This window comes from Panulirus ornatus, chromosome 2 (assembly GCF_036320965.1).
Source record: "Panulirus ornatus isolate Po-2019 chromosome 2, ASM3632096v1, whole genome shotgun sequence".
Lineage (NCBI taxonomy): Eukaryota > Metazoa > Arthropoda > Malacostraca > Decapoda > Palinuridae > Panulirus > Panulirus ornatus.
In genome coordinates, this window is record NC_092225.1 from 88,463,787 (window position 1) to 88,491,064 (window position 27,278).

At 43.1% G+C, this 27,278-nt stretch overlaps 1 protein-coding gene across 1 annotated transcript; it reads left to right on the plus strand.

Annotated features, from left to right (window-relative positions):
- On the plus strand, positions 1–26,904 carry LOC139758067 (uncharacterized). Its single transcript, XM_071679144.1, has 5 exons — positions 1–151; positions 19,228–20,084; positions 20,585–20,741; positions 23,852–24,019; positions 26,003–26,904. The coding sequence occupies exons 2-5, from the start codon at positions 19,229–19,231 to the stop codon at positions 26,202–26,204; spliced, it is 1,383 nt and encodes a 460-aa protein (XP_071535245.1). The 5' UTR covers positions 1–151; position 19,228; the 3' UTR covers positions 26,205–26,904.
- Positions 26,905–27,278: the final 374 nt, after the last annotated feature.

Genomic DNA, 27,278 nt, shown 5'->3' on the forward strand with positions numbered 1-27,278 from the left:
TCGCTGTAGTGGTGACTTTGGTGACGGGAGGCTCCGTGGTTCACTGGCTCTAGCTCCTACCCGTACTCGGTCAGCAGGTCAGGCCCCCGTGTCTCTGGTGGCATTGTGTATGACAGTAGATTGTGCGTTCTGTGGATCTTGCATATTTCAGGTAAAATAGCAGTGATTTCTGTACATTTATAGACTATTATTGTTCTTTTGTGTTTACACCATCATGAAAGTTATATACATTATTTATCTTTTTCCTTACTGGAACCGCAAGGCTTTGTTTATTAAGAACTGACATGTCTGACATAGCTTTACCATACATTTTTGGTCATCATTCGGTTTTAAGTATGTTGTACGGTTTTCGAACGTTATTTTACGAATGCGAAAAGATACAAAAATACAAATCAGACTTGGTTTATCGTCTGTATAGTTGTATTATGTTTAACAACAATGTAAGGACGGTTGTTTTGCGAACTGTAATACTATAGATTGTAATGATCCATGTCTGCCAAAATCCCCGACGGTTCTGATTGGTACGGCAAATACGGGAGTGCTTTAATGAGCGAGAAGTGATCCCTTGGAAATTTGATTGCAGAAAATATATATATATAAAAAAATACGTTCCCGTTAGAAATTCTACTCCGAATGTAGGGAATGAGGGAACACTCCAGTTGTAGGTGGAGTAGCAAGTGATCAGGAGGACCTCCTGGTGCGGTAAGGCACAGCGATCACCACCAGCAGTAGGACCTGGTGCGGTAAGGCACAGTGAGCACCAACTGCGGTATGACTTGATGAGATAATTCACAGCGAGGAGCACTTGCACCAGTAGTAGGAACTGCAGCTAACCTACTTATCCGCATGTTGCTAAGCACTCGTTCGTTCCACACACTACCATCACCCACCCATATCCCAACGCACACTATCATCCTCAGTGTAGTGCTGCACTAACACCTTCTTTACTACTCCTCTTACTCCTTCAAACTCTCTGATTCATACACTCTTCCACTCACATTTACTGTAGTGTCAGTTACGCTCAAACATTCTCTAGTATACAAACACGTAGTTTCCTCACTCACTAGCCAGTGCACTTTAAACTTCCAGCAGATATACTTGGTGTGACCACGAATTCCCAGAAATTCATAATTCAGTCTCAATCATTCCCGATACTTATATTGAGCAGAGTGGTTACATTTTTTTTCCATAATTGCTCTAATTCCCCTTTTCCTGCAACTCAAAGGCTGAACTATGAATTGCAGGGAAATGATGGACTATGTGGAGTGGGGGGGAGCGGGGAAGTTCTTTGACGAAACTGCTGTCAGTGATACAGCCTCTTCAAAGTGCCTTTTCATTCGTAGTGTAGCCCCGTACCTCATGCAGGTAGAGTCCAGTATCAATCACCATGTACTCGCGCTCTCTCTGTCTATACATGTATCTGTCTATCTATCTATCTATCTATCTATCTATCTATATATATATATATATATATATATATATATATATATATATATATATATATATATATTATCCCTGGGGATAGGGGAGAAAGAATACTTCTCACGTATTCCCTTCGTGTCGTAGAAGGCGACTAAAAGGGAAGGGTGCGGGGGACTGGAAATCCTCCCCTCTCGTTTTTTTTTTTTTTTTAACTTTCCAAAAGAAGGAACAGAGAAGGGGGCCAGGTGAGGGTATTCCCGAAAAGGCCCAGTCCTCTGTTCTTAACGCTACCTCGCTATCGCATGAAATGGCGAATAGTATAAAAAAAAGATATATATATATATATATATATATATATATATATATATATATATATATATATATATATTACTGCAATATCCACACTATCTCGGATACCCAACATCCAGAAATAGTCAAGTGTGCCTTTAGGAAACTGGGCGTCTGTTTAGATATCGAAAATTGCGTTAATATAAAAGATTGATCACTCCTTCCAAAGGAGTACTGTTCTCACATCTGGGGTTTGGTTCTGGCTCCGCACCTGTACTTGACATAGTTGAGTCGAAAGCGCTCCAACTTAGCTCTCCCAGGCTAACTTATGTTCTTGACCCACTTGCCCTACGCCGTAGTGTTGGTTCACTTTCCCTCTTCTGTAGGTATTACATTGGTTTTCGCTCCTGAGAACTGGCTGCTTGTGTGCCCCCGCCACAAGCTATGGTTTTCGCTCCCGGGAGCTGGCTGCTTGTGTGTCTACACTACAAGCTAGACCACGCAATACTCGGCAAGCTGCTGCGTCACATGATTACTGTGTGGCCATTGGCAGCACAAGGGTGGGCCATTTTGATAACTGTTTCTTTTCCTACACCCCGAAGTTTTGAAGTTCTCTACCTACTCGTGTCTATCCCAATATCAATGAGCAGGAACATTTTAAAAGACAGGTTTTTCCCTTACTCCAAAATTCGTAAATACTTTTCCTCGTCTCCTTTTCTTTTCATTAATCTCTATATTTCATTTAAGGCCCGGCCTTGATGTGGACTTTTGTCCGTGGCTGGAGCCTCCTAAGTAGAAGAAAAAGGAAAAATGTACATATATACTGTCCAGTACTCCGAGGGCGCCTTGCATGACCTTAAGTTCTGTTACTGTTCAGCCGTGACACTGTAGAGCACTATATATATATATATATATATATATATATATATATATATATAGAGAGAGAGAGAGAGAGAGAGAGAGAGAGAGAGAGAGAACGATGTAGTACACAGCGAGAGACGTTCTGTCTATGGACTGAACCAGGGGATGTGAAGTGGCTGGGGGAAACCGTGAAGAGAGGTTTGTGGGGCCTGGTTGTGGATTGCATCTGACAGCTAGAGCATAGATGTGAGCGAATTTGGCCTTTTGTCCGTTCCTGGCGTTACCTCGCTAATGTGGGAAAATGCGAACAAGTATATATATATATATATATATATATATATATATTTACCAGGAATACTCAACAAACTTATACCTCTGTAATTTGAGCACTCACTCTTATCCCCTTTGCCTTTGTACAATGGCACTATGCACGCATTCCGCCAATCCTCAGGCACCTCACCATGAGTCATACATACATTAAATAACCTTACCAACCAGTCAACAATACAGTCACCCCCTTTTTTTTATAAATTCCACTGCAATACCATCCAAACCTGCTGCCTTGCCGGCTTTCATCTTCCGCAAAGCTTTCACTACCTCTTCTCTGTTTACCAAATCATTTTCCCTAACCCTCTCACTTTGCACACCACCTCGACCAAAACACCCTATATCTGCCACTCTGTCATCAGACACATTCAACAAACCTTCAAAATACTCATTCCATCTCCTTCTCACATCACCGCTACTTGTTATCACCTCCCCATTTGCGCCCTTCACTGAAGTTCCCATTTGCTCCCTTGTCTTACGCACCCTATTTACCTCCTTCCAGAACATCTTTTTATTCTCCCTAAAATTTACTGATAGTCTCTCACCCCAACTCTCATTTGCCCTTTTTTTCACCTCTTGCACCTTTCTCTTGACCTCCTGTCTCTTTCTTTTATACTTCTCCCACTCAATTGCATTTTTTCCCTGCAAAAATCGTCCAAATGCCTCTCTCTTCTCTTTCACTAATACTCTTACTTCTTCATCCCACCACTCACTACCCTTTCTAAACAGCCCACCTCCCACTCTTCTCATGCCACAAGCATCTTTTGCGCAATCCATCACTGATTCCCTAAATACATCCCATTCCTCCCCCACTCCCCTTACTTCCATTGTTCTCACCTTTTTCCATTCTGTACACAGTCTCTCCTGGTACTTCCTCACACAGGTCTCCTTCCCAAGCTCACTTACTCTCACCACCTTCTTCACCCCAACATTCACTCCTCTTTTCTGAAAACCCATACTAATCTTCACCTTAGCCTCCACAAGATAATGATCAGACATCCCTCCAGTTGCACTTCTCAGCACATTAACATCCAAAAGTCTCTCTTTCGCGCGCCTGTCAATTAACACGTAATCCAATAACGCTCTCTGGCCATCTCTCCTACTTACATAAGTATACTTATGTATATCTCGCTTTTTAAACCAGGTATTCCCAATCATCAGTCCTTTCTCAGCACATAAATCTACAAGCTCTTCACCATTTCCATTCACAACACTGAACACCCCATGCATACCAATTATTCCCTCAACTGCCACATTACTCACCTTTGCATTCAAATCACCCATCACTATAACCCGGTCTCGTGCATCAAAACCGCTAACACACTCATTTAGCTGCTCCCAAAACACTTGCCTCTCATGATCTTTCTTCTCATGCCCAGGTGCATATGCACCAATAATCACCCACCTCTCTCCATCAACTTTCAGTTTTACCCATATTAATCGAGAATTTACTTTCTTGCATTCTATCACATACTCCCACAACTCCTGTTTCAGGAGTATTGCTACTCCTTCCCTTGCTCTTGTCCTCTCACTAACCCCTGACTTCACTCCCCAGACATTTCCAAACCACTCTTGTATGGGAGGGTATTGATCGAGAGGGTGAAGGCATGTACAGAGCATCAGATTGGGGAAGAGCAGTGCGGTTTCAGAAGTGGTAGAGGATGTGTGGACCAGGTGTTTGCTTTGAAGAATGTATGTGAGAAATACTTAGAAAAGCAAATGGATTTGTATGTAGCATTTATGGATCTGGAGAAGGCATATGATAGAGTTGATAGAGATGCTCTGTGGAAGGTATTAAGAATATATGGTGTGGGAGGCAAGTTGTTAGAAGCAGTGAAAAGTTTTTATCGAGGATGTAAGGCATGTGTACGTGTAGGAAGAGAGGAAAGTGATTGGTTCTCAGTGAATGTAGGTTTGCGGCAGGGGTGTGTGATGTCTCCATGGTTGTTTAATTTGTTTATGGATGGGGTTGTAAGGGAGGTAAATGCAAGAGTCCTGGAAAGAGGGGCAAGTATGAAGTCTGTTGGGGATGAGAGAGCTTGGGAAGTGAGTCAGTTGTTGTTCGCTGATGATACAGCGCTGGTGGCTGATTCATGTGAGAAACTGCAGAAGCTGGTGACTGAGTTTGGTAAAGTGTGTGGAAGAAGAAAGTTGAGAGTAAATGTGAATAAGAGCAAGGTTATTAGGTACAGTAGGGGTGAGGGTCAAGTCAATTGGGAGGTGAGTTTGAATGGAGAAAAACTGGAGGAAGTGAAGTGTTTTAGATATCTGGGAGTGGATCTGTCAGCGGATGGAACCATGGAAGCGGAAGTGGATCATAGGGTGGGGGAGGGGGCGAAAATTTTGGGAGCCTTGAAAAATGTGTGGAAGTCGAGAACATTATCTCGGAAAGCGAAAATGGGTATGTTTGAGGGAATAGTGGTTCCAACAATGTTGTATGGTTGCGAGGCGTGGGCTATGGATAGAGATGTGCGCAGGAGGATGGATGTGCTGGAAATGAGATGTTTGAGGACAATGTGTGGTGTGAGGTGGTTTGATCGAGTAAGTAACGTAAGGGTAAGAGAGATGTGTGGAAATAAAAAGAGCGTGGTTGAGAGAGCAGAAGAGGGTGTTCTGAAATGGTTTGGGCACATGGAGAGAATGAGTGAGGAGAGATTGACCAAGAGGATATATGTGTCGGAGGTGGAGGGAACGAGGAGAAGAGGGAGACCAAATTGGAGGTGGAAAGATGGAGTGAAAAAGATTTTGTGTGATCGGGGCCTGAACATGCAGGAGGGTGAAAGGAGGGCAAGGAATAGAGTGAATTGGAGTCATGTGGTATACAGGGGTTGACGTGCTGTCAGTGGATTGAATCAAGGCATGTGAAGCGTCTGGGGTAAACCATGGAAAGCTGTGTAGGTATGTATATTTGCGTGTGTGGACGTGTGTATGTACATGTGTATGGGGGGGGGGGGGTTGGGCCATTTCTTTCGTCTGTTTCCTTGCGCTACCTCGCAAACGCGGGAGACAGCGACAAAGTATAAAAAAAAAAAAAAAAAAAAAAAAAAAATATATATATATATATATATATATATATATATATATATATATATATATACACGAATAAAGTGCATATGAACGCGCACCTTCATAGAACATACAAACCTCCAGCAGCCAGGATCGAATCCGGGACCCCTGTGCAAGAGGCGGGAATGCTAACCGATAGGCTATGGGCCCAAAGCCTATCGGTTAGCATTCCCGCTTCTTGCAAAGGGGTTCCGGGTTCGATCCTGGTTGTTGGAGGTTTGTTTGTTATACATATATATGAAAGATAGATAGATAGACATAGGTGTTACTGGACTCCTGTCCGAGTTAACACCGCGAGGGATGTCATTTTTGGCGAGTCTGTATCTAGGAGTACAATCTAGTCAAAAGAAAATCTCGCTTTAAAGGAGTCTGCATTTCCCTGCCACAGAGAGTAGCGCGGCTTTGGGCAGCAGGAGCCTTTATAAAGAGGTCGTATGTAACACCAGGACTCACTATTTTAAGACTGTGTTTCATTCATTTGTGAATTAGTGTTACCAGGTTGGACATCTTGATGAAGACAAAAGAGACTTCTCATCTGTTCCTTGCACGTCAGGAACCACAGATTATTGATTGTAAGACACTCATGCAAGGTACACATGGACTACAGTCAATAAACAATGTTAGACAGTCAGTACTATTTACTGTATTGAGAGTGAATATTTATTGTGCAATGTTCAATGGGTATTCGTGTATACATTACGGGATGGCTTGGCCGCAGAGGTCAATGAATTCTTTTCAAAGTATTTTCCGGGGACGTTAAGGTCGTCAGAGGACGAATGTGTGTGTGTGTGAGCGACGGCGTCACTAGAGAGGGTAGGGTGGGGTGGAGAGGAGGGGAGAGCCTTCCATGGTCACGGCCACCAGAGGTAACGGGTCAGGACTTCTCCACTCTCTCTCTCTCTCTCTCTCTCTCTCTCTCTCTCTCTCTCTCTCTCTCTCTCTCTCTCTCTTCTCTCTCTCTCTCTCTCTCTCTCAACAGTATCGGCCGACCTTTCTTTGTAGAGGGACGAGGGGGATGGGGGAGGTCATTGACACAGTGGTTACACCAGGTTTTTGTAGAGGTGTTGCGAGGAACCAACGATTATTTCTGAAGAAGAAACCATTGTATGGACACCCATGATTGGCAAGGCGTAAAGTCGAACTTCTGCAGAAGCTTAACTACGCTGGAGCAGCCAGAAGGTGAAGTTTGCTGTGTCGTGTGGGACTAGTAGGGAAGCAGAGGCCTTTCCTCTGGCAGGTGAAGGTGACTAGTAGGTAAGCAGGAGACCCTCCGCCAGCAGGAGAGGTACGTGTTGATATAGCGGAAGTTTGGATCGCCAGACGTGGTTCTTGCACGAGCTGAGCTGCGCCACCACAGTTATTGCTCAGGAATGGCACAGCTGTGTCACTGCAGTACAGCTAAACCATAGCTTTACCGCAGCTGTGCCACTGTAGTACACCGAAACCATAGCTTTATCACAGCTGTGCCACTAGCTGAACCATAACTTTACCGCGTTGTAGTACATTGAGACCATAGAGTTAGCTGTACCACTGTAGTACGGCTAAACCATAGCTTTACCACAGCTGCAACTTCACTACAGCTAAACCATACTTCTACTGCAGCTGTGCCATAGTGACACATTTATCAGTGCAGCAGTCTGCATTTTGTCTCACATTAAGCTTACAATTCCACCACATATGTACCAAATTTATACTGTAAATACACCACAGCCACACTACAGGTGTACCAGAACTGTTTATGTACACCAGTTTAAAAACATCACTGTGAATGGAACAACGACAGATCAACTACAACATAGCTCATAACTTTCCCGCAGTCACACAGATTATAATATAGCACCAATTGCACATCAGGGTTGTGGCAAAAACCACATCATGATCACACACCACACCTGCACGTACCGCGCTCCAGCCGTCACAAGCGTCCGTTCGCGGAAGTCCAGCCAGACCGACCCTTGCCTCCCTCCCCATCACGATGCGAACGCGCGTAGTGATTCACGCGGCGATGAGAATGCACGTTCTGACTCTCCTCATGCGGTGAGGAAGTGGTGGTGGTGGTGATGATGATGATCAGTCCTTACGGTATGGGCTAGGGCGGAGGTGATGGTGCTGAACGGGACTGTGGTTTAAGAGTGTTAATTCCCTATAGAGATGTTGAGAGGTTTTGTTACCTCCTTGGCCAGACGAGTGATGAACTCGTGAACGTGCCAGAGCGTGACTGGCCAGGTATTTCAAGGTCTGTTCGTATGCTGCTGCTTTTCAGTGGAGTCTATCCATGCGTCTGTTGACCTGATTGCCGGTATCAGTCTTGTTAAAATCCATGAATTTCAGTGATATCACTAGCTGTTTATAAATTGTTTATTGTTCAGTGTTGAACTAAGTTCACTAATTCTATGTTAAAGTATTTGCGTTCATTCTTGCCGACTATTTGAGGAGTAAAATATGCGTATTTCATTGTTTTTTGATAGCTTTTGTATGGCTTTCTTCCAATACTTGTCATACGTTATTTTTCCTAAAACACAACAGACGGCATCAAACTACCATGATCGTGCGCGCGCGCGCGCACACACACACACACACACACACACACACACACACACACACACACACACACACACACAGTGCTGCTGCTGTATCTCGTTACAAACGCAAGTGTATGATGGCACCGATGAATTTGGACAGCAGTGTCTCGTGTCTCGTCTGGCAGCTTTGCTATCGTCACCACACCTGCTTCATGTATACAGGAGTAGTGTCGTAACACTTCCCAACCAGCCTTACCTGGCCTCCCTGACCACCACCTCAACCCATCTGACAACCCTCCACTACCTCAACCCACCTGACAACCCTCTACCACCTCAACCCACCTGACACCCCTCCACCACCTCAACCCACCTGACAACCTTCCAACCCACACCCTCCTATATGTCTCCTGCCACACACGCAGCACATCACCGGCTGCACGGCAGCTGTCACTCTCCTGCAATGGCATGTCTCACACTCTTCGCCATGTTCATGGCCATAATCTGTCCCCCGGGAGATTACACCTTACCATAATGTCTTTCTCACGCGCGTCAGTTTCCTCAGTGGCCCATATCTCTCAGCCGCCTCTCCTGCACCAATCGTCATTCCATTTATTTCCGTTCATAATAATTACCCATCATCATTCCATCACCTGTCACTATGACTCATCGTTAACTCGTCCCCCATCACACCTAACCACCACAAACTATGGTCCTCACCACCATTCGTTCTCACCGTCTTCACCTTCATAATCATTACCCTAGCAATCACAGAACTATAAATGTCACAACCAGCTGAGTAATTCACTCGTGCGTGACTCACAGGGGGATGTAGTGAGAAGCGGGACGTAGTGAGAAGCGCTTGCATTCCTGTCCGTTCCTCTTGCGGTTGGCAGAACAGAGGTAAGACCTCCCTGCAGGCACGGTGCGCGCTATCCCGCTGACCTACATCGGTGCTCCCGGGGCGACCAACGGTCAGGTGCACACCAGTCACTACGCGAGTCGCAGGTATACACAGCCTTGATCCCCCGCAGACCACTAGTCAATAATGAGGCATGTCACCCATTCTGTCGCTTGCCCAAGACAAACCGACCAACATTTTACCCAGACAGTTTAACAAGTCAGTTCCTTCATCTAATATAAACCTACATATCAACCAGCCCACATCTCTCTCACCCTGGACAAAAAATATAACCATACCACAGACAGATCATTCTAGTCAACCTCTCATCACAGATATATCAGCGAGGGGGACGGTAATTGTGGAGACAGAAGTAAGAAAGAGCAAATGGTAGTGAAGACGTAACTGGGAAGCGTTGTTGGTGAACACTGAGGTATAGGATATGATCGTGGTGGGAGAGACAGGAAGAAAGTGGTAATTGACACGAAAACACAAGGTGGCAGTAGCGTTGGAAGCGATGGTGTTGGAGTGAGTGGTTGTCACCAATGGCTTGGTAATAGAAGCAGTTCTGAATGACGTGATGTTGTCAGCTGGTCATTCCAGACCAGACTGAGTGCAATATTTTGGTGATAGTAGATATACGTTGGACGCACTAGATGTAGAGTGTCGTTAATTCAGAAGCCATTTGTCGCTGTAACGTCAGCAGTTGACGAAGTACGGGTCAGGAGCTTCGACAGTGTTGCTGGAACGCACATCACAATATTTGTAACTCATAATTACCAATTCCACAAATTGATTTCATAAGGTCGTCGACCCTTGTGCGTACTGTACCTTGCAAAATACTGCACTGGTACCAGTACATTGGTTTTTAGTGTATTACCAGTTTATATGTATTTACGAGGCCATGATGTAACTCCTACCCTGGAGAATCGAGACTGGGTAAGTTGCCACCACTATTGTGTGTTGATTTTTCGTAAATCCACGCGACTGTAACGGGTAAGAAAACTGTTCGACACTGGCACCTTTAATCCCGCTATTATCTCGCGGCTTTCAACAAATACCTGTAGTTAGCTGTTCATAAGAACAAAAACACGTGAAGAAAATTACGCGTCTTTGTTTCTGTAAGATATTATCGTGTGGCGCGATCTCATGCCACAGTTCTCGCCCAGCCTCTAAGAAACAGCATCTCGGCTGAGTCGGTCTGTAACGTGAAGATGATAAGGCCCAGTACAAGTTTTCCGACGTACACTTTAATTAGCGTATCTGTCCTCAGTCGTCTTGGTGAGGAATCTGCAACGCATGCAGTGTTATTACCTTTATAGACACATCAGGAACAAGTTATATTAGTTGCTACTACTAATCAGGCTTAGAATTTGAAATCAATTAAAAAAAACTACAGCTCCGTATCTCATCAAAAAATTGATGAAATTACTAGAATATACAGATGAATAAGCTAAGTACTTGCTTGTAGGTCGCGTTTACGATGGTGAAATAAGACGGACGTTCACATATGAAGAATGAATAGAGCGTGTTTAAGTGAATAGTATTTAGACTAGCTAGGCTGTGATTCAAAAGACCAGACAAACACTAGAGTGTAGTACGCAGTACTACAATAAAGTGGCAGCACTAGAGTGGATTAAGCAATACTACAATAAACTGAAAGTATTAGTGTACTACGCAGTACTACAATGGACTGGACAGTACTAAAAGTAATTAGAATGTATTTACGCTTTGCTACAATAGAACTGACAGCACTGGAGTGTTCTAGTCAATACTACAATAAACGGGAACAATCAGATTGTAGTACGCAGCACTACGATAGATTGCACAGTACTAAAGTGAACTAGGCAATACTATATTAAACGAAGTTATTTTTGTGTATTGCGTATTACTACTATGGACTGACAATGCTATAGTGTTATAGTTAGAGCTAGGGTTAGGCTGTATGGGACTAGGATGTACCGAATAATACTAGGTGAAGAGGTCACTACAAGATTCTAGTGGACGTAGCCTAGCAGTACCCAGTTGGACTCGACGTAGCGGAACTCCATCCAGCCGTTGCACCCGGCTAACGGCTCCCCTATACCCCGCTACTCGGACAGGTCTTACTTGCTTCCAACTCCGGTAACTTAACACCTACCTCGTCGAATGTTGTTCAGGGTCACGTATGGTGGTGTGTGTGTATACTGTAAGTGGTACAGATTCTTAGCTGTATTTTCATAATTTGTATTAGGATGATTTAATTCTCTGAGCTCGATGGTATAACCCTTATTAAGCACAAAGCAACGACTCCTAAACAAGAGAGAATGGCACTAAAGTGCGAGGGTACAGCTTGAGCAGGAAGGTACGACCTTGCAGCACAGAGGCATGACCTTTGAGTAGATGGTCTGACGAATGGGTCTGTGCCTTATGAGGTCAGAGTTAACCCGTCTTCCTCAAGAGTTGTACTATCATACTCAAAGGTCGTTTTGCCATGCTGTAGGATCGTACCGTGCGTCTTGCTCATGATTGTGAAGTGTACAGTGAAACACAAGTCATGATAAACAAAAACAAAAAAATCTCGTGAGTTTAGGAGTGGTTATTGACAAGTTCATGATTAATTCATTTATCCCTTAACCCCAGGACCCCTTTTACGGGAATCCTAGGGCTGCGCTACAGTCTGTAGCAGGGAAATGATGGACTCCTTTATCGTGAAAAGTTCATCGAATGTACTTATTTTAGTGTACTTACGATGATACAACCTCCTGAGTTGACTTTCCACTCTGTTTATCACATGCAAGCGGAGTCCTGTAACACCTCATTTCAGGTGCAGGATTGTAATGATTCATTCGTTTAACAAGATATGGAAACGTAAATACATCAGTGATAGGACGAACACATCTATCAAGACATTACATGACGTAAAACTGATGTAGCATGGGAACATCGTATAGCGTAGTAGGTTAGGCTTCGTGCAGCAAAATACACTCGACTGTAAGATGCTTTTTGTTATTTGTCTAATGAATTTATATACTCCATAACGAAGGCAGTGATATAATGTAGAACAACGAATTCGAGGCAGGTTTAATAACCTGTATATTCATTCGAAGACCAAAACTGCTCATCGCCCTGGGAACTACAACTGTTTTAGATATCTGTGCATTGCAGCCACATATCTGTAGTCATGGCAAAAAAAAAAAAAAAGCCATACTGCAGTCATGGTAAGAATAGAAAAATTCCGTGGCAGAACATATTGAAGCTGTGTTGATGAAAGTTTTCAGTAGTTTTACAAAATCATTCTAAAGGAAGAAAGAAAAGTTCTGATTATTCTTCTGAATTATTTTCCTCGTATCGTCTTTACAAGAGAAATAATGGCGGAGCGGCAACACATCGCTTCTCTCTTCTTTCTTTATAATCGAGTATTCGGGAAGTGGGTCATTGTTCAGTGCAAGACCTGAAGGATAATTACAAGAGCTCTCTTGCACGAAGTTTCTTGTCACCGACATTTAGCCTCATTCCTGGGAGGCGCCAGCTGAACCTGGTGAAACTTTCCTCACGATTTCAGTTCAGTTCCTCAATTAACATCGGCTGATTTATTGTTGTGTCTACGTTCATCCTGTGAGCAGGGGCACCGGAGGATTACAGAGGTCGCGTAGGTTCTTTGTCTGGGTCTTCATTGATTGAGTAGCTGATTCTTTCCCTTAATCGTAGGCATTATCTTCATCATGGTGTTGAAGAACTATATCAAAGGGAAACCACAGCAGGATGACTTGAATCTCGTTATCAGGAATGCACGCGTATGTGCATCTGGCCTCAGATGATCATATATTATAGAAGTAGTGAGTATATTATCCAAAAACTCAAACTGTCTGCGAAATAAATATAGGGTGGGGGAGGGGGCGAAAATTCTGGGGGCCTTGAAGAATGTGTGGAAGTCGAGAACATTATCTCGGAAAGCAAAAATGGGTATGTTTGAAGGAATAGTGGTTCCAACAATGTTGTATGGTTGCGAGGCGTGGGCTATGGATAGAGTTGTGCGCAGAAGGATGGATGTGCTGGAAATGAGATGTTTGAGGACAATGTGTGGTGTGAGGTGGTTTGATCGAGTAAGTAACGTAAGGGTAAGAGAGATGTGTGGAAATAAAAAGAGCGTGGTTGAGAGAGCAGAAGAGGGTGTTTTGAAGTGGTTTGGGCACATGGAGAGAATGAGTGAGGAAAGATTGACCAAGAGGATATATGTGTCGGAGGTGGAGGGAACGAGGAGAAGAGGGAGACCAAATTGGAGGTGGAAAGATGGAGTGAAAAAGATTTTGTGTGATCGGGGCCTGAACATGCAGGAGGGTGAAAGGAGGGCAAGGAATAGAGTGAATTGGAGCGATGTGGTATACCGGGGTTGACGTGCTGTCAGTGGATTGAATCAAGGCATGTGAAACGTCTGGGGTAAACCATGGAAAGCTGTGTAGGTATGTATATTTGCGTGTGTGGACGTATGTATATACATGTGTATGGGGGGGGGGGGGCCATTTCTTTCGTCTGTTTCCTTGCGCTACCTCGCAAACGCGGGAGACAGCGACAAAGTATAATAAAAAAAAAAAAAAAAAATATATATATATATATATATATATATATATATATATATATATATATATATATATATATATATATATGTATATACTGAGGTAAGTGTAATGAACATGAGCAATTCAGTTTTTCAGGCATATACCCAATTATTTATTTTACATTACAGTGGTATGGCTTCAAGTCTTACCAGAGGCAGAAACGAGAGAGAAACTCCTTTATAAGTATTGTTTTACGTTGTTTTCTTCACGACAGCGCTGATATTGGCAAAGATTTGACTTATGATCCTGTGTAAATAGTGTCTTGTGATTGCTGCAAGATAGATGCAGTACGATAATGTCAAAAGGAGTTATGAGCTAGGATGGCAAGAAGTGCTGTTGCTTCCTAGTTATAAAGAGTGGACGTAATAAGAACTCTTTCATGAGTGTCTTTATTTGGTACATTTTTAACAATTATTTTGAAAAAAAAAATGGTTACCAAACAGAAGGTTCAGTCCTATCAGATATTTCAAGCGTTCAGTATTTTACGCGAGATATGTTTAGTATTTTCCTTATATAGTCTTTCAGTATTTTCCGCATAGCAAGCACTCAAGTGGTACTGGGACAGCCATTTAAATTTTGTCGGCTCCATGTTGCGTTATTTGCATTTTTGTCAATATCTTTAATGTTCCCCAAGACCGGATTTGGTGCGGGCTTATCTGTCAACGACTTTATGTCGGTTGACTATATTTCAACCATTCCACAGTTTACATCATGATTAGCGTTGTACCATGCCCCAGTGCTGAGAGCTTTGATTTTATCCACACATTGTATTGTCGGGTTAGTTTCTTCCTTTTTATTTTTTACAGCGGTTAGAGTTCGTGAGACTGAGCTGCCAAGATATTCAAAGGAGAAACATTGTTAGTAGGTTTAATGCTAATTGTTCAGTCGTATGTTGACTTTCTTGGCTTTCTCTATAGATATGATTGATTAAGGTCAGACTACCACAAGGTGTTCATAAGCAGTTACGAATGGTTTGCATTGATCATAGTAATGCATTGATCAGCACCTTCTAAACAATGTGGGACCCAGTATTTTCATCTTGAGGAGTAGCAAGTTGTGCATCTTTGATCACACTTTAGCATCTTTGAAGCCATGTAGCAGATTTGTGTGAGATAATCAAGTATCTAGTGCGACTATTCTGCCCCTCATGTTCCTTTCAGCTAGTTCACACAATATGGCTCGCCTGTTAGCGGTGTCAAATGCCGTTCCCCAGCCAAAAAATAAAAATAAAATAATGTAAAGAATTGTCTGGAAATCCTCTGTACCCATGACCGAACGACAGGTAGTTCAGTTTCCGTGTCCAATCTCTTTGTGTCTCGTAATTCTAGGCCATTTATGATGTAGAGGAAACTTTCCCGAACAGATGACAGTTATGAAAGCAGTGAATAATGTGGAACTGGACGAAAAACTTGCCGTTTTATTACTTCCTATTCTAACGCTATTATAGACTTGGAAGATGATGGAAGCCTTGGGGACAGTAACATATGGATTCCGTAATGTAACGAGTCGTGTTTATCTCTGAATTCATTACAGTAACATTAAAAAACTTCGTTTCAAACATGGACATGAGTTCCAACTCGGACCAATCTACATAATTTCATAGATTTCTCCGTAGACCCACTCGTTTGAGAGAAGACACTAACCTTGTCGTCTCTTCTATTCACATGGTTTAGCTAAAGTCTGGTAACCGTGAGAGACAGAAGTGTACATTCCAGTCCAAGCTGGAGAGATCACTTTGGTGTACATGTTATTCTTCAGCAGAAATTTTTGGTAAGACTTGACGTCTGGCGGTTGCCTGATTAACGTTTTCTATGCCTTTGTTCCTGGCAGTTGTTCTTTCTTGTATATTTATAAAGCTGTTTTCTGACTGGGTCATCTTTGTATAGTGACTCGTTTTTTTGATGGTTAGTTTACGCTTACGTATATTCGATATAATCTTTAGTTGTGTTTTATGTTTTGTCTTTTTTATTTCGGTATAAAATCGCAGTAAGCTGACGAATTCATCAAAAGTAAGAAATACAGAGCAGTTTTTCCTTAAAAATCGTTAAACTTTAATAAAAAGTGATTGTTATGGTTGGAACACACACACACACACACACACACATACACATTGTTTGGTTTCCCTCAGATTATAATGAACGTAACTATCAATTCGTATGGACTTCCGTGGTGTAGCGGTTAACGTCACTGGCCGTCACGCACGTACTGGTCGCCTGGTATGAAAACCCACGGGTTCGAATCCTCGTCGCGGCAGCCGGTTCACAATCCACCTAGCTGCCCATCCTACCCTAGGGGCTGGTCGATGGAATGGGTGCATGTCTGAATGTGTATACATCTGTGGAAGTAAAAGACGTTTATATTCAAGGTTAAGACGGGGCAACACGAGCGTAAAGCACTCTCCCCAAACAACACAGATGGTAATCACCCACTTGGCTTAAGCTGTTGTGTGTGTGTGTGTGTTTGTGTAAATATAGCATAAGAGTAAAGACGTCGTAGGTTAAGAAATGGGATAACGTAACATAAACTTCGCATCACAAATAGTAATCACATACAAGAAGGTCATTTTGTAGTTTTTTTTTAGATAAAGCGCAATTCATTATATATCTTTACCATTACTAAATTTTGATTCTTATGTTATGATGGTTTTCGTGTCAGAAATAGTCATGATTGACGTCGTTACATATCATTTGACCCGTCGTTTTGAAGCTCAGTAAACAAATGTCTTATTTCTAAGCAATGTGCGAGCTTAATTTTCAGTTCATAAAGCCACCACAGTTTTGAAGGAATAACAGTTTAATTTTTTTGTCTGTTGCTATGCAAGTGCTGTTACTCCGTGGAATGATAATCATTTCCTCACTTCTAAGGTTGTCTTGCCCTTTAGCGGGTCACAGAATTATAAAGCGAAAATAATTCTCTTGACTTCATCTGTGTCAACAGTCAAATTATTGGTTGACATCCACATTTTGGAAGATTTTCCTCATTATGTTTTCCGTGACTTTGTTGGATATACTTGACATATACTGACGTGTCTTTAACGGTGTGTTCACCGGAGTAAGGCAAACCCATTTGTTGCTATGGCCTTTCCCGCTTCCATGGTTGTGCATTTACTGTTAGTTAACCACATTTTGTGCATCTCTCGTTGCCTGCCTGCTCTCATTGTTTATTGATGCTGTCTTTCTGCTTTCGTTGTCCATAGATGATGTTTATAAACTGCCAGTATCTGGGAAACACTATGCCGTTCAAAAATACCGTCGCCATAAAAACTGCCTCTCTGTACTATCGCGGTTTTCGCTTGCTTTAAAAACTGCCGCCGTCACCTGTGACTCTGTTTGCAGTCGCCCGTAGTTGCCAATGCTGTTAAGCCTTTTGAGCGTGACGATACTAGATGTGATCTGTCTGATGTCTGATTGATCGTAGAACACCCCAGCGTAACCAAAGATTGTACCTTCATAGTACAGGATCGCACCTTAGCACTTAGAACTGTACCCTTCGTGCTCAAATATCGTTCAGTTGTACCCAAAAATTTTACGTTGAGCTGAAGAATCGCATCTCGGCGTGTCAAGAGACTGTTAAGAGACTGGCTACTTCATCAGTCGATACTGAGTGTTGCTTTCTTGAGTTGTCTTCTAACCTGTTTTTCCTAACAAAGGCAGAGTAGCGAGACGCCTAGTTCTTTCAGCGTCCGTGTTTTGTTGGATTTGATGTTTCATCACAAGTAGTCATTTAGCCAGAGCTCGAGACAAACACATGTATCAACCAGTCCTAGAAGAAAAGATACGTATTTGGGTAGGCTGTGGGCCGACACCCACGCCGAATTGAACCCGAGACGGCCAGTGCATTTGGCAATGAACACTTTGTGTAAACGTTCGTTTGGTTAGTCTAGTCAGTAGCTTGCTCAGTCTTCAGGCGATGGTTAACGTCAGGGACAAGTTCCGTCTTCTGAAACACTCATCGAACCTTGGCTCAAAATATTCTAACATTCTCCAAAATCACTATTGTCATTTTAGGTAATTTAGTCGAACAATGATTTGCACTGAAATGGCTCATGTCTTAACAACTTCCCCCAATATTTTAGACGTGTGTCAGTGGTTCTCGACTCCTCCCACTAATATATAGACTGGATAAATGAAATTTGAGTGTACCTAGATCGGTTTGGATATACGGATCCAGTGTTTGGTACAAAGAGTTTCCTGAAACGTTTTGCAACACCTGAAATCGTGGTGGCAGTTATTTCGCATGAAATCCATTTTCATTGATGAGAACATCTTAAGTCATTATGGTCCATATCATAAGAAACGGCCGCTTTACAATGACAGTTCTAATTCTAATTAGCGCTTCTTGATTGCAGTCATAAGATGTCTCTGTTCCGACAACCTGAGCATGAAGCGTGTTGAGTTGAAGCTTCGTTGAAAGACGACCCCCTGCTCGGTCAGTCATCCCGTCTCGAGAGCTCCTGTCTATCCAAAAGCCCAGGAGATAACTGAGATTGCCTGCCCGCCAGATTCTCGTTGCCGGGTGCCGTTAGAGAACCGGAGTTGAGAATCACTGAGCATATATGTTTGCTGTCTGGAAGCATTTTATTGAGCACTGTTAGGGCTGGTATCAGAGGAGTGTGTACCTCAGAAAATATTCACTGAGAGCCATTTGTGGTTGCCGTTAGATAAGTTTTGCCTCTTGCGTGGACCAGCCCAGTGGGGTCAATGGGTACTGGTTGAGCTGCTGTGGGCTGACGGACGGGGTTTATTTTTTTGATGCTTAACTCTGGTTTCTAACAATAGGATGATCGACTGTGCATCTCATAATGGATGTTCTTCGTCCACACGATTTCCTATTGGATTTTTGAAGCTATGGGAACGTAAATAATTTTCATAGACCTCTTGAAACGAAGGCTGTGATGATAATGTATTTGAGTTTGCCTTGGATTACATATGAATAATTTGATATTTCTAGATAACACACATTTGATGTTGAAGTCCCACTCTCTACTTTCCAAATGTTTTTGTAGTTCAACTATTTTAATCCAGTGATTTTTCCTTATAAAACGGGCCTAACGTTTATTACTGTGACAGGTAACTTGGGTATACTTATATTAGACTTGATGTCATTAGCACAGTTTTCGGCTACATTACCTGAATGATTTCCTCTCTCTCTCTCTCTCTCTCTCTCTCTCTCTCTCTCTCTCTCTCTCTCTCTCTCTCTCTCTCTCTCTCTCTCTCTCAGTTTCAACGTTTACTTCCACCCACAGGATGGTAGGCGGCTGGCAAGTACTAGCGACGGTGGCGCTGCTGAGCCTGCCCTCTGCCCGGGCTTTCAACCTCTTCCAGGACACCAGCGACCAGGTGTTCAACCCTATCGACATCGCTGACCCATTCTTCAGTAACTTTGAATTCTTTCCCGAGGAAGAGAGAGACGAGAATAACAAGTTGCACCCACCAGCGGCAGCCACCAGCGCCCACGAATACGAAAAAAGTCACGAAGCTGATTTGTTTGCAAACCTTCCGAAGACTTCCGCAACAGGGGCATCATCATACACGCCCGACTCCTCTCCCCCCAAGTTCGACATCAACACATTCACCTTCAACCAGGAGAATATTCGAAAAGCCGATGATATTTTCAGCTTACTGGCGGATGTTGAGGGCATAAAACACACCAAGAGCGACAAGTACAGCCACATCAAGCCGCAAGATGTGGCATCGACTAAGAAGAAGCCATTGTCAACAAGCACATCTATCCCAGGGGTCAGTATAGCCAACGACCTCAGTAAGACCATCCTCCAGGCGACTAAGGACATGGACAACCTCTTTTCCGTCGTTCGGCGGATGAAGAAGAAAGTCTATGCGAAATTGGGTTCTAACTCCTCCATGCTCCACACCTCCTCATCCTCTTCCTCCTCCTCCTTCTCCAGCAACTCTTCCTCTGCTCTTGTAGACCTCCTCCTTAATGCTTCAGAGCTCCAGGAGATACAAACGGCGGTTCTGACCTCGAAGTCGGAGGAAGAGTTCCTGGATCACCTGACGTCGGTACTGATGGGGGCCGAGACGAGGGGAGGAGGGTCGGCCCTCACCCTGGACCCCGTCACCATCATCGCCCTCCTCACCCTCGGTAGGTGCTACTGCTACACACACCTTTGTAAAGATGGCCTCGCGGAGGAGAACTCGCAGACTCATTTCATGAAAGTTTGTGATCTGAGATTTGTTTGGAAAAATAGTCATCGAAACTTACATTGAGAATGAAATTAATAGACTAAGCTTTAAGTAGTTACACACAGAGGACTCAAAACTCAAACACTAGAGCTGTTAACGTGTCTTGAATGCTATAAAATTCACAGGATTCCGTTACACTGTAACTCAGGATGGTCCATCATCCACACACTTGTCTTAAGGGAAACAGTCATGGCTGGTAAGGTGTTAACGAAAGATAGATTTGAAAATTTGTCATTCCTACGTACACCCATATCCTTGCATCAGTTTCTGGAAACCTCTTCCCCCCCCCCCCCCCTCTCTCTCTCTCTCTCTCTCTCTCTCTCTCTCTCTCTCTCTCTCTCTCTCTCTCTCTCTCTCTCTCTCTCACTCACTCACTAACTTCTAATGTCGTCCCCTCAGCGACCTACCTGATCCGCGCCGTGTACCAGATCTTGACTGTGACGGGTCGTTCCCTTCTTGTGGACGACTTGATGTTGCCTATGCAGCTGTCCGACCTGCCCTCCGCTATGGTCAACGTCCACAACTGGGTCTCCTCCTCCAACCTCGCCCTCGCCAGGTAGGTCTCTGTGTTCCCTTACAAGTGACTCTAGTGGGAAGGATTGCTCTAAGTCGAGCTGGTTTCCTCCAGATCCATCTAGTCATCCTGGTCCCGCTAAATTCCTTGACCTCATCTCAGGTCATCTTAACAAACCAGATTTCAACAGGTCACCTTACACAAACGGACGGTAATCCTCTTTTGCCAGTGTTGTGACGATAGATCAATGTTCAAGTTATTGTCTGAGAGACAGTGAAATAGAATAAGAAATAATTCAATGTCTTGGTTGAAACTGCCAGGTTTAAATATATATATATATATATATATATATATATATATATATATATATATATATATATATATATATATATATATATATATAGCGGTGAAAAGTTTTTGTCGGGGATGTGGGGCATGTGTGCGTGTGGGAGGAGAGGAGGGTGATTGGTTCTCAGTGAATGTAGGTTTGCGGCAGGGGTGTGTGATGTCTCCATGGTTGTTTAATTTGTTTATGGATGGGGTTGTTAGGGAGGTGAATGCAAGAGTTTTGGAAAGAGGGGCAAGTATGAAGTCTGTTGGGGATGAGAGAGCTTGGGAAGTGAATCAGTTGTTGTTCGCTGATGATACAGCGCTGGTGGCTGATTCATGTGAGAAACTGCAGAAGCTGGTGACTGAGTTTGGTAAAGTGTGTGAAAGAAGAAAGTTAAGAGTAAATGTGAATAAAAGCAAGGTTATTAGGTACAGTAGGGTTGAGGGTCAAGTCAATTGGGAGGTAAGTTTGAATGGAGCAAAACTGGAGGAAGTAAAGTGTTTTAGATATCTGGGAGTGGATCTGGCAGCGGATGGAACCATGGAAGCGGAAGTGGATCATAGGGTGGGGGAGGGGGCGAAAATCCTGGGAGCCTTGAAGAATGTGTGGAAGTCGAGAACATTATCTCGGAAAGCAAAAATGGGTATGTTTGAAGGAATAGTGGTTCCAACAATGTTGTATGGTTGCGAGGCGTGGGCTATGGAAAGAGTTGTGCGCAGGAGGATGGATGTGCTGGAAATGAGATGTTTGAGGACAATGTGTGGTGTGAGGTGGTTTGATTAAGTAACGTAAGGGTAAGAGAGATGTGTGGAAATAAAAGGAGTGTGGTTGAGAGAGCAGAAGAGGGTGTTTTGAAATGGTTTGGGCACATGGAGAGAATGAGTGAGGAAAGATTGACCAAGAGGATATATGTGTCGGAGGTGGAGGGAACGAGGAGAAGTGGGAGACCAAATTGGAGGTGGAAAGATGGAGTGAAAAAGATTTTGTGTGATCGGGGCCTGAACATGCAGGAGGGTGAAAGGAGGGCAAGGAATAGAGTGAATTGGATCGATGTGGTATACTAGGGTTGACGTGCTGTCAGTGGATTGAATCAGGGCATATGAAGCATCTGGGGTAAACCATGGAAAGCTGTGTAGGTATGTATATTTGCGTGTGTGGACGTATGTATATACATGTGTATGGGGATGGGTTGGGCCATTTCTTTCGTCTGTTTCCTTGCGCTACCTCGCACACGCGGGAGACAGCGACAAAGCAAAAAAAAAAAAAAAAAAAAAAAAATATATATATATATATATATATATATATATATATATATATATATATATATATATATATATATATTTTGAGTGGAACCCCGCATCGTGTAATTTATCTTCAAGCACCCGCAAGATGGTTTCTCTGATAAAGTGGACAACCTTCTGAAAGTTAGTTGTAAGAGTAAGTGGTAGTCAAGTGGGATGGTGAATGCAGCTAATTTGTCTTGTGGTTATGAGGTGTGACCCATAGAGACGACTGTTGTTAAGAGGGAGTTGAAAGTTGCTGTGAAGTGGAATGAAGAGTCCTTTCGATGCCATGGTTTGAGATGACATAGCGAGAGAGCGTGTGTGTGTGTGATTCATGATTTTCTTTCTATGAAGTATGCTAGAGTGTGCGTGTGTGTGTGTGTCTGTGTCTCTGTGTGATTCATGATTTTCTTTCTAAGAAATATACTTAATGTAAACACAGCGATCACCGCGCATACACACATAGGTACGCGCGTTCACTCCACCACAACACGTACTAAGAACGTTGGTGAGACGAGAGATAGATTGACGTAAGTCACCTAATATCTGGATGAGAAGAAATACGTTTATCAGTTTTAAAAAATCTTATTCACAAAAGGGACCTTATTAACGTTAAGGTCGGGTGACTGCATGACAGCTGTACCAGTTTCTATTGACTTGGCACATACAGGCATCGACTAACAATTTTTTGTTTACGGTATTTCCAAAGGTTAACATTTTCAGAGGGAAAAGATCGCATTCCGGTAATAAAGGAAAGCACAGAGAAGGAAGTACTGTTGAAATGAGTACTAGAAGCTACAGACATGTTAGCTGCAGGTTTTGAGGGAAAAGAAACAAGCTAAATTGGGAGATACAGTGAGCACATGACGGGGATGACCAGCGATGATTACCTTCAGTATGTATGGAGTTGTGTCCCAGAGGGATACATAGGATGAGAAACATGTGAGGAACTCGGAGGGGCTGTCATGAGAGGTGATAGATATAACGGACGGGACAATCAGGATGTTGTAGAAAGCAGTAAGACATGTACTCCTCAGGGAGGATAGAATTCTAGTAATAAAGGATTTCAACAGAAAAAAAAAGAAAATAGATAAATTGGAGGATCATAAATTTTCACGGAGATAAGGAGTCATAGAGAAACAAGTTCTTAAGAGTAGTGTTATGGGTAAATGTTCTAAATCAGTGTGTCACTGAGTTTACTAGAAATCAATAAGTACTGGTACACCATCATTATTAGATCTTATCTTCACACACACACATACAGTGGACTGCAAATTCAGAGTATGTAACGCTTTACTTAGCGGGGGAAAAAAGGACATAAAGCGATCGGAGGGTTATTAATACTTAAACAACAAATACACACACACACACACACACGTTTACAGATACATATATACGCATGTACTTCCCTTTCACACACACACACGTATATAGGTACATATATAAGTATGTACTTCCCTTTCACACACGCACGAACGTACGATGATTCACGTAGAACGAGACTTGCTGGTCTAGCTAACCAGGTACCTACCCCACAGGGAGGATCGGGCCCTTCACGAGGTGGGGTCAATCCTGGACATCCCCGGGAACCTGGCGGCCATCATCAAGCTGCACCGGGAGGGACATCGCTCCTGCGTCAGGCACTTCCTCTGTGAGCAGCTGCAACACAGGACCCAGCCGGAGGTCACGCTCACAGACATATTCGTGTAAGTAGACCCTGCCCGAGATCACTCTCAGATATATTCGTATAAGTATACTCTACCCGAGATCACACTCAGACATATTCGTGTAAGTAGACCCTGAGGGAGATCACGCTCAGACATATTCGTGTAAGTATACCCTACCCGAGATCACACTCAGACATATTCGTGTAAGTAGACCCTACCCGAGATCACGCTCAGACATATTCGTGTAAGTATACCCTACCCGAGATCACGCTCAGACATATTCGTGTAAGTATACCCTACCCGAGATCACACTCAGACATATTCGTGTAAGTATACCCTACCCGAGATCACGCTCAGACATATTCGTGTAAGTATACCCTACCCGAGATCACGCTCAGACATATTCGTGTAAGTAGACCCTGAGGGAGATCACGCTCAGGCATATTCATGTAAGTAGACCCTGCCCGAGATGACGTTCAGACATATTCGTGTAAGTGGACCCTGTTCAGTATCACCCCCACGGACATATTCGTGTAAGTGGACCCTGTTCAGTATCACCCCCACGGACATATTCGTGTAAGTAGACCGTGCCTGAGATATCGCTCACGGACACATTCGTGTAAGTAGACCCTGTCTAAGCGAGCGTTCAGACATTTTCGTGTAAGTAGACCCCGAGATCACGCTGACATATTCGTGTAAGTAGACTCCGTCTGAGATCACGCCCACAGACATACTCGTGTAAGTAGGGGAAACCTTCGAATAATACTTTAGAATGACTTACGTTATGGTTGCATCTCTAATTTCACAATTGTGGTGCGCATAACGAGCAGCCGTCTTTGCCTTGCCACCACACCGTAAGCGGAGACACACTGGTGGTCCAGGGTGAGGGTTGATGTCACCGGCTGGCGTCAGGACTTGAAGGATGAAGGCCATAAATTCCTACTACATAAAAGGTGTGTGGGATAGGTCGAGGCTGCGCACCGTGCGGGAGCAGGGAAAGAGTGTCTCCTTTTGGGGCAGGAATACTAATGTTGACAGGCTACACTTATATATGAAATCCTAGAGCCTCCTGCAGCTTCAAGGTTGCTCTCCAGTCACGAGGAGGGAAGTGTTGGACCCTTGGAATGAGAAGGCCCTCGACGGATATGTACATTTTTCTTCCTCTGATGACCATACAGCCTCGCCTGGGTGACCTGCTTGCTTGCGGTGTACCACATGTGCATTGTACATAACAGCTAGAGAATGATAGATGTGGGCTGATGCTGTTCTGTTCCTGGCGCTACCTTGCTAATACGGGAAGCGACAGACAAGTATGGAAAAGAAGTTATAAGTGTATGTGTTTGTGTGTGTGTGTTTGTAGCTCATACTTTCCCGCATTAGTAAGATATCGCCAGGAATAGACAAAGAGCCGCCTCATTATTTGCTGAACCCAGTCTGTAGTTGTCATGTATGATTTAATTGTGGCGTATTCTTTCATTAATCATTTTTCCGAGTATTACTGAATATTTCAGATGACTAGCGTTGGCAGTTATGCCATCATTCCTGCAATCCTCGTTCTTCAGTTTGTATTATGAGAAGTATTGTAAAAACCGATTTCTGATCTCCAGTTTATCAATTGATACTAAAGAATAGCTAGGCTTTTAATGATTCAGTTGATCCAGTACTCATATATTCCATTAGACATAGCAACATTACTGTTCATTTTGACATTAGAATCCAACCTTATCATTACTTTTTCAAGGCAGAACTTCATACTGACATCGTCCGTAGAATAACATTTACGAGGGACAGAAACAGATGTCACGTCCATGCGATACAGAGGATGCAAGATAGATAGGCAGTCGTGCCTGCATACACGGGGACTTGGGAGTTTTGGACAGATAATTTTAGATCATTGGGAGACATTGCAAGCCAAACCTCCAGAGTATGTATGGGAGGGTAGTACGAACCAGAGGAGTAGAAATAAATCATCCCGACAGGTTCATTTATCCTCTAATCCTCATTCTCTCTCTCCTTCCGTAGCGCTGCCCTGGGCTTCTACTTCGGGGAGACGGACCTGGCCACATACATCGACTCGACACTGGCCCGCCGCTCATCATGTGACGTCCTCCCGGCTGGCTGCTCTCCACACACGGTGCGCGACGCCCTCTATCTGGAAGACCTCTACACCCGCGCCTCCTACAAGTTCTTCAACTTCTTGGTCACCATCAACAACTTCTTGTAGCCCATCCAGCACCCGACAGCTGGCCTTGGCCTTGCATCTATCTATCAATGGTTAAAAAAGAAAAGAATATCCATGAATATTTTCTAATAAGAGTTGGGTAGAACTGGACGGGGAAAACAGTCGTTTAATTGATGTGACAAACTCGTTTTTTTTTTCCAGTCAAATGACTATCCTTCTCTGAGATATTCTTTTGATTGTCTGTAGTCAAGTACTATGCCAGTCGTCTCCTGCACGACTATGTATCATAATGTTTCTTTGTTTATTATGAGTCTCGACATTGTGACCAATCAGCAGTCGACAGCCATCATATCCAGCGACATACTATATATACATACGGACATTGCTGGTATATGATCAACTGTGCTAACTTTTTTTTATCAACAGGTGACGCCGATGGAACTTGCCGAAGCTAGAGTTAACTGACTTTATGATTGGTGTGGATATTTATCTATAGCAGGGGAAAAAAAAGGAAGTCCGTAATGGGGGGGAGGGAGAGGGTCGAGAGGAATGTACATAGACAAATTCTTTTGTAGAGGTTTTATTTATTTATTTATTTGGGATAAATCTTCATTATTTATTGTTATATCTTACTAGTTTCTGTATACTTGAATAGTTGTAGTATCTATTTTTTCATACCTTTTTAGCAGTAGTTATTTATATACCTGATGTAAAGAACTATATATACGAAATTAAAAGCAACAAAACCACAAGGTCATTTTTTTTATCCATCATATCATGAACCATATATATATATATATATATATATATATATATATATATATATATATATATATATATATATATATATCCCAAGTCCGATTTCTACGAGAGCTGTGGTATTATCACCTAGGATATCTTAGGGGCTCCTGCCGCGCTGCTTCCAGTAGCAAGGAAACCCAGCCGCGGTGACTCGAACTACGAGTGCAAACAAAAACAAACAAGAAACAAAAGCGTAAGATGATTCCTTCAATTGATTATCTGTAGGTCATTTCTAGACTTTCAAAAAATAAAAATTATATGGTCTTCAGTTATCACAAGTGGTCAAACGCAGACCACAAAAATAAAAATTATTAA

Excerpts from the sequence above, each read along its gene's own strand:
- LOC139758067 (XM_071679144.1), top strand. The coding sequence starts at position 19,229 with ATGGTAGGCGGCTGGCAAGTACTAGCGACGGTGGCGCTGCTGAGCCTG. Across the intron at positions 20,085-20,584 it reads CATCGCCCTCCTCACCCTCG|CGACCTACCTGATCCGCGCC; the intron begins GTAGGTGCTACT and ends TCGTCCCCTCAG. Across the intron at positions 24,020-26,002 it reads ACGCTCACAGACATATTCGT|CGCTGCCCTGGGCTTCTACT; the intron begins GTAAGTAGACCC and ends CTCCTTCCGTAG.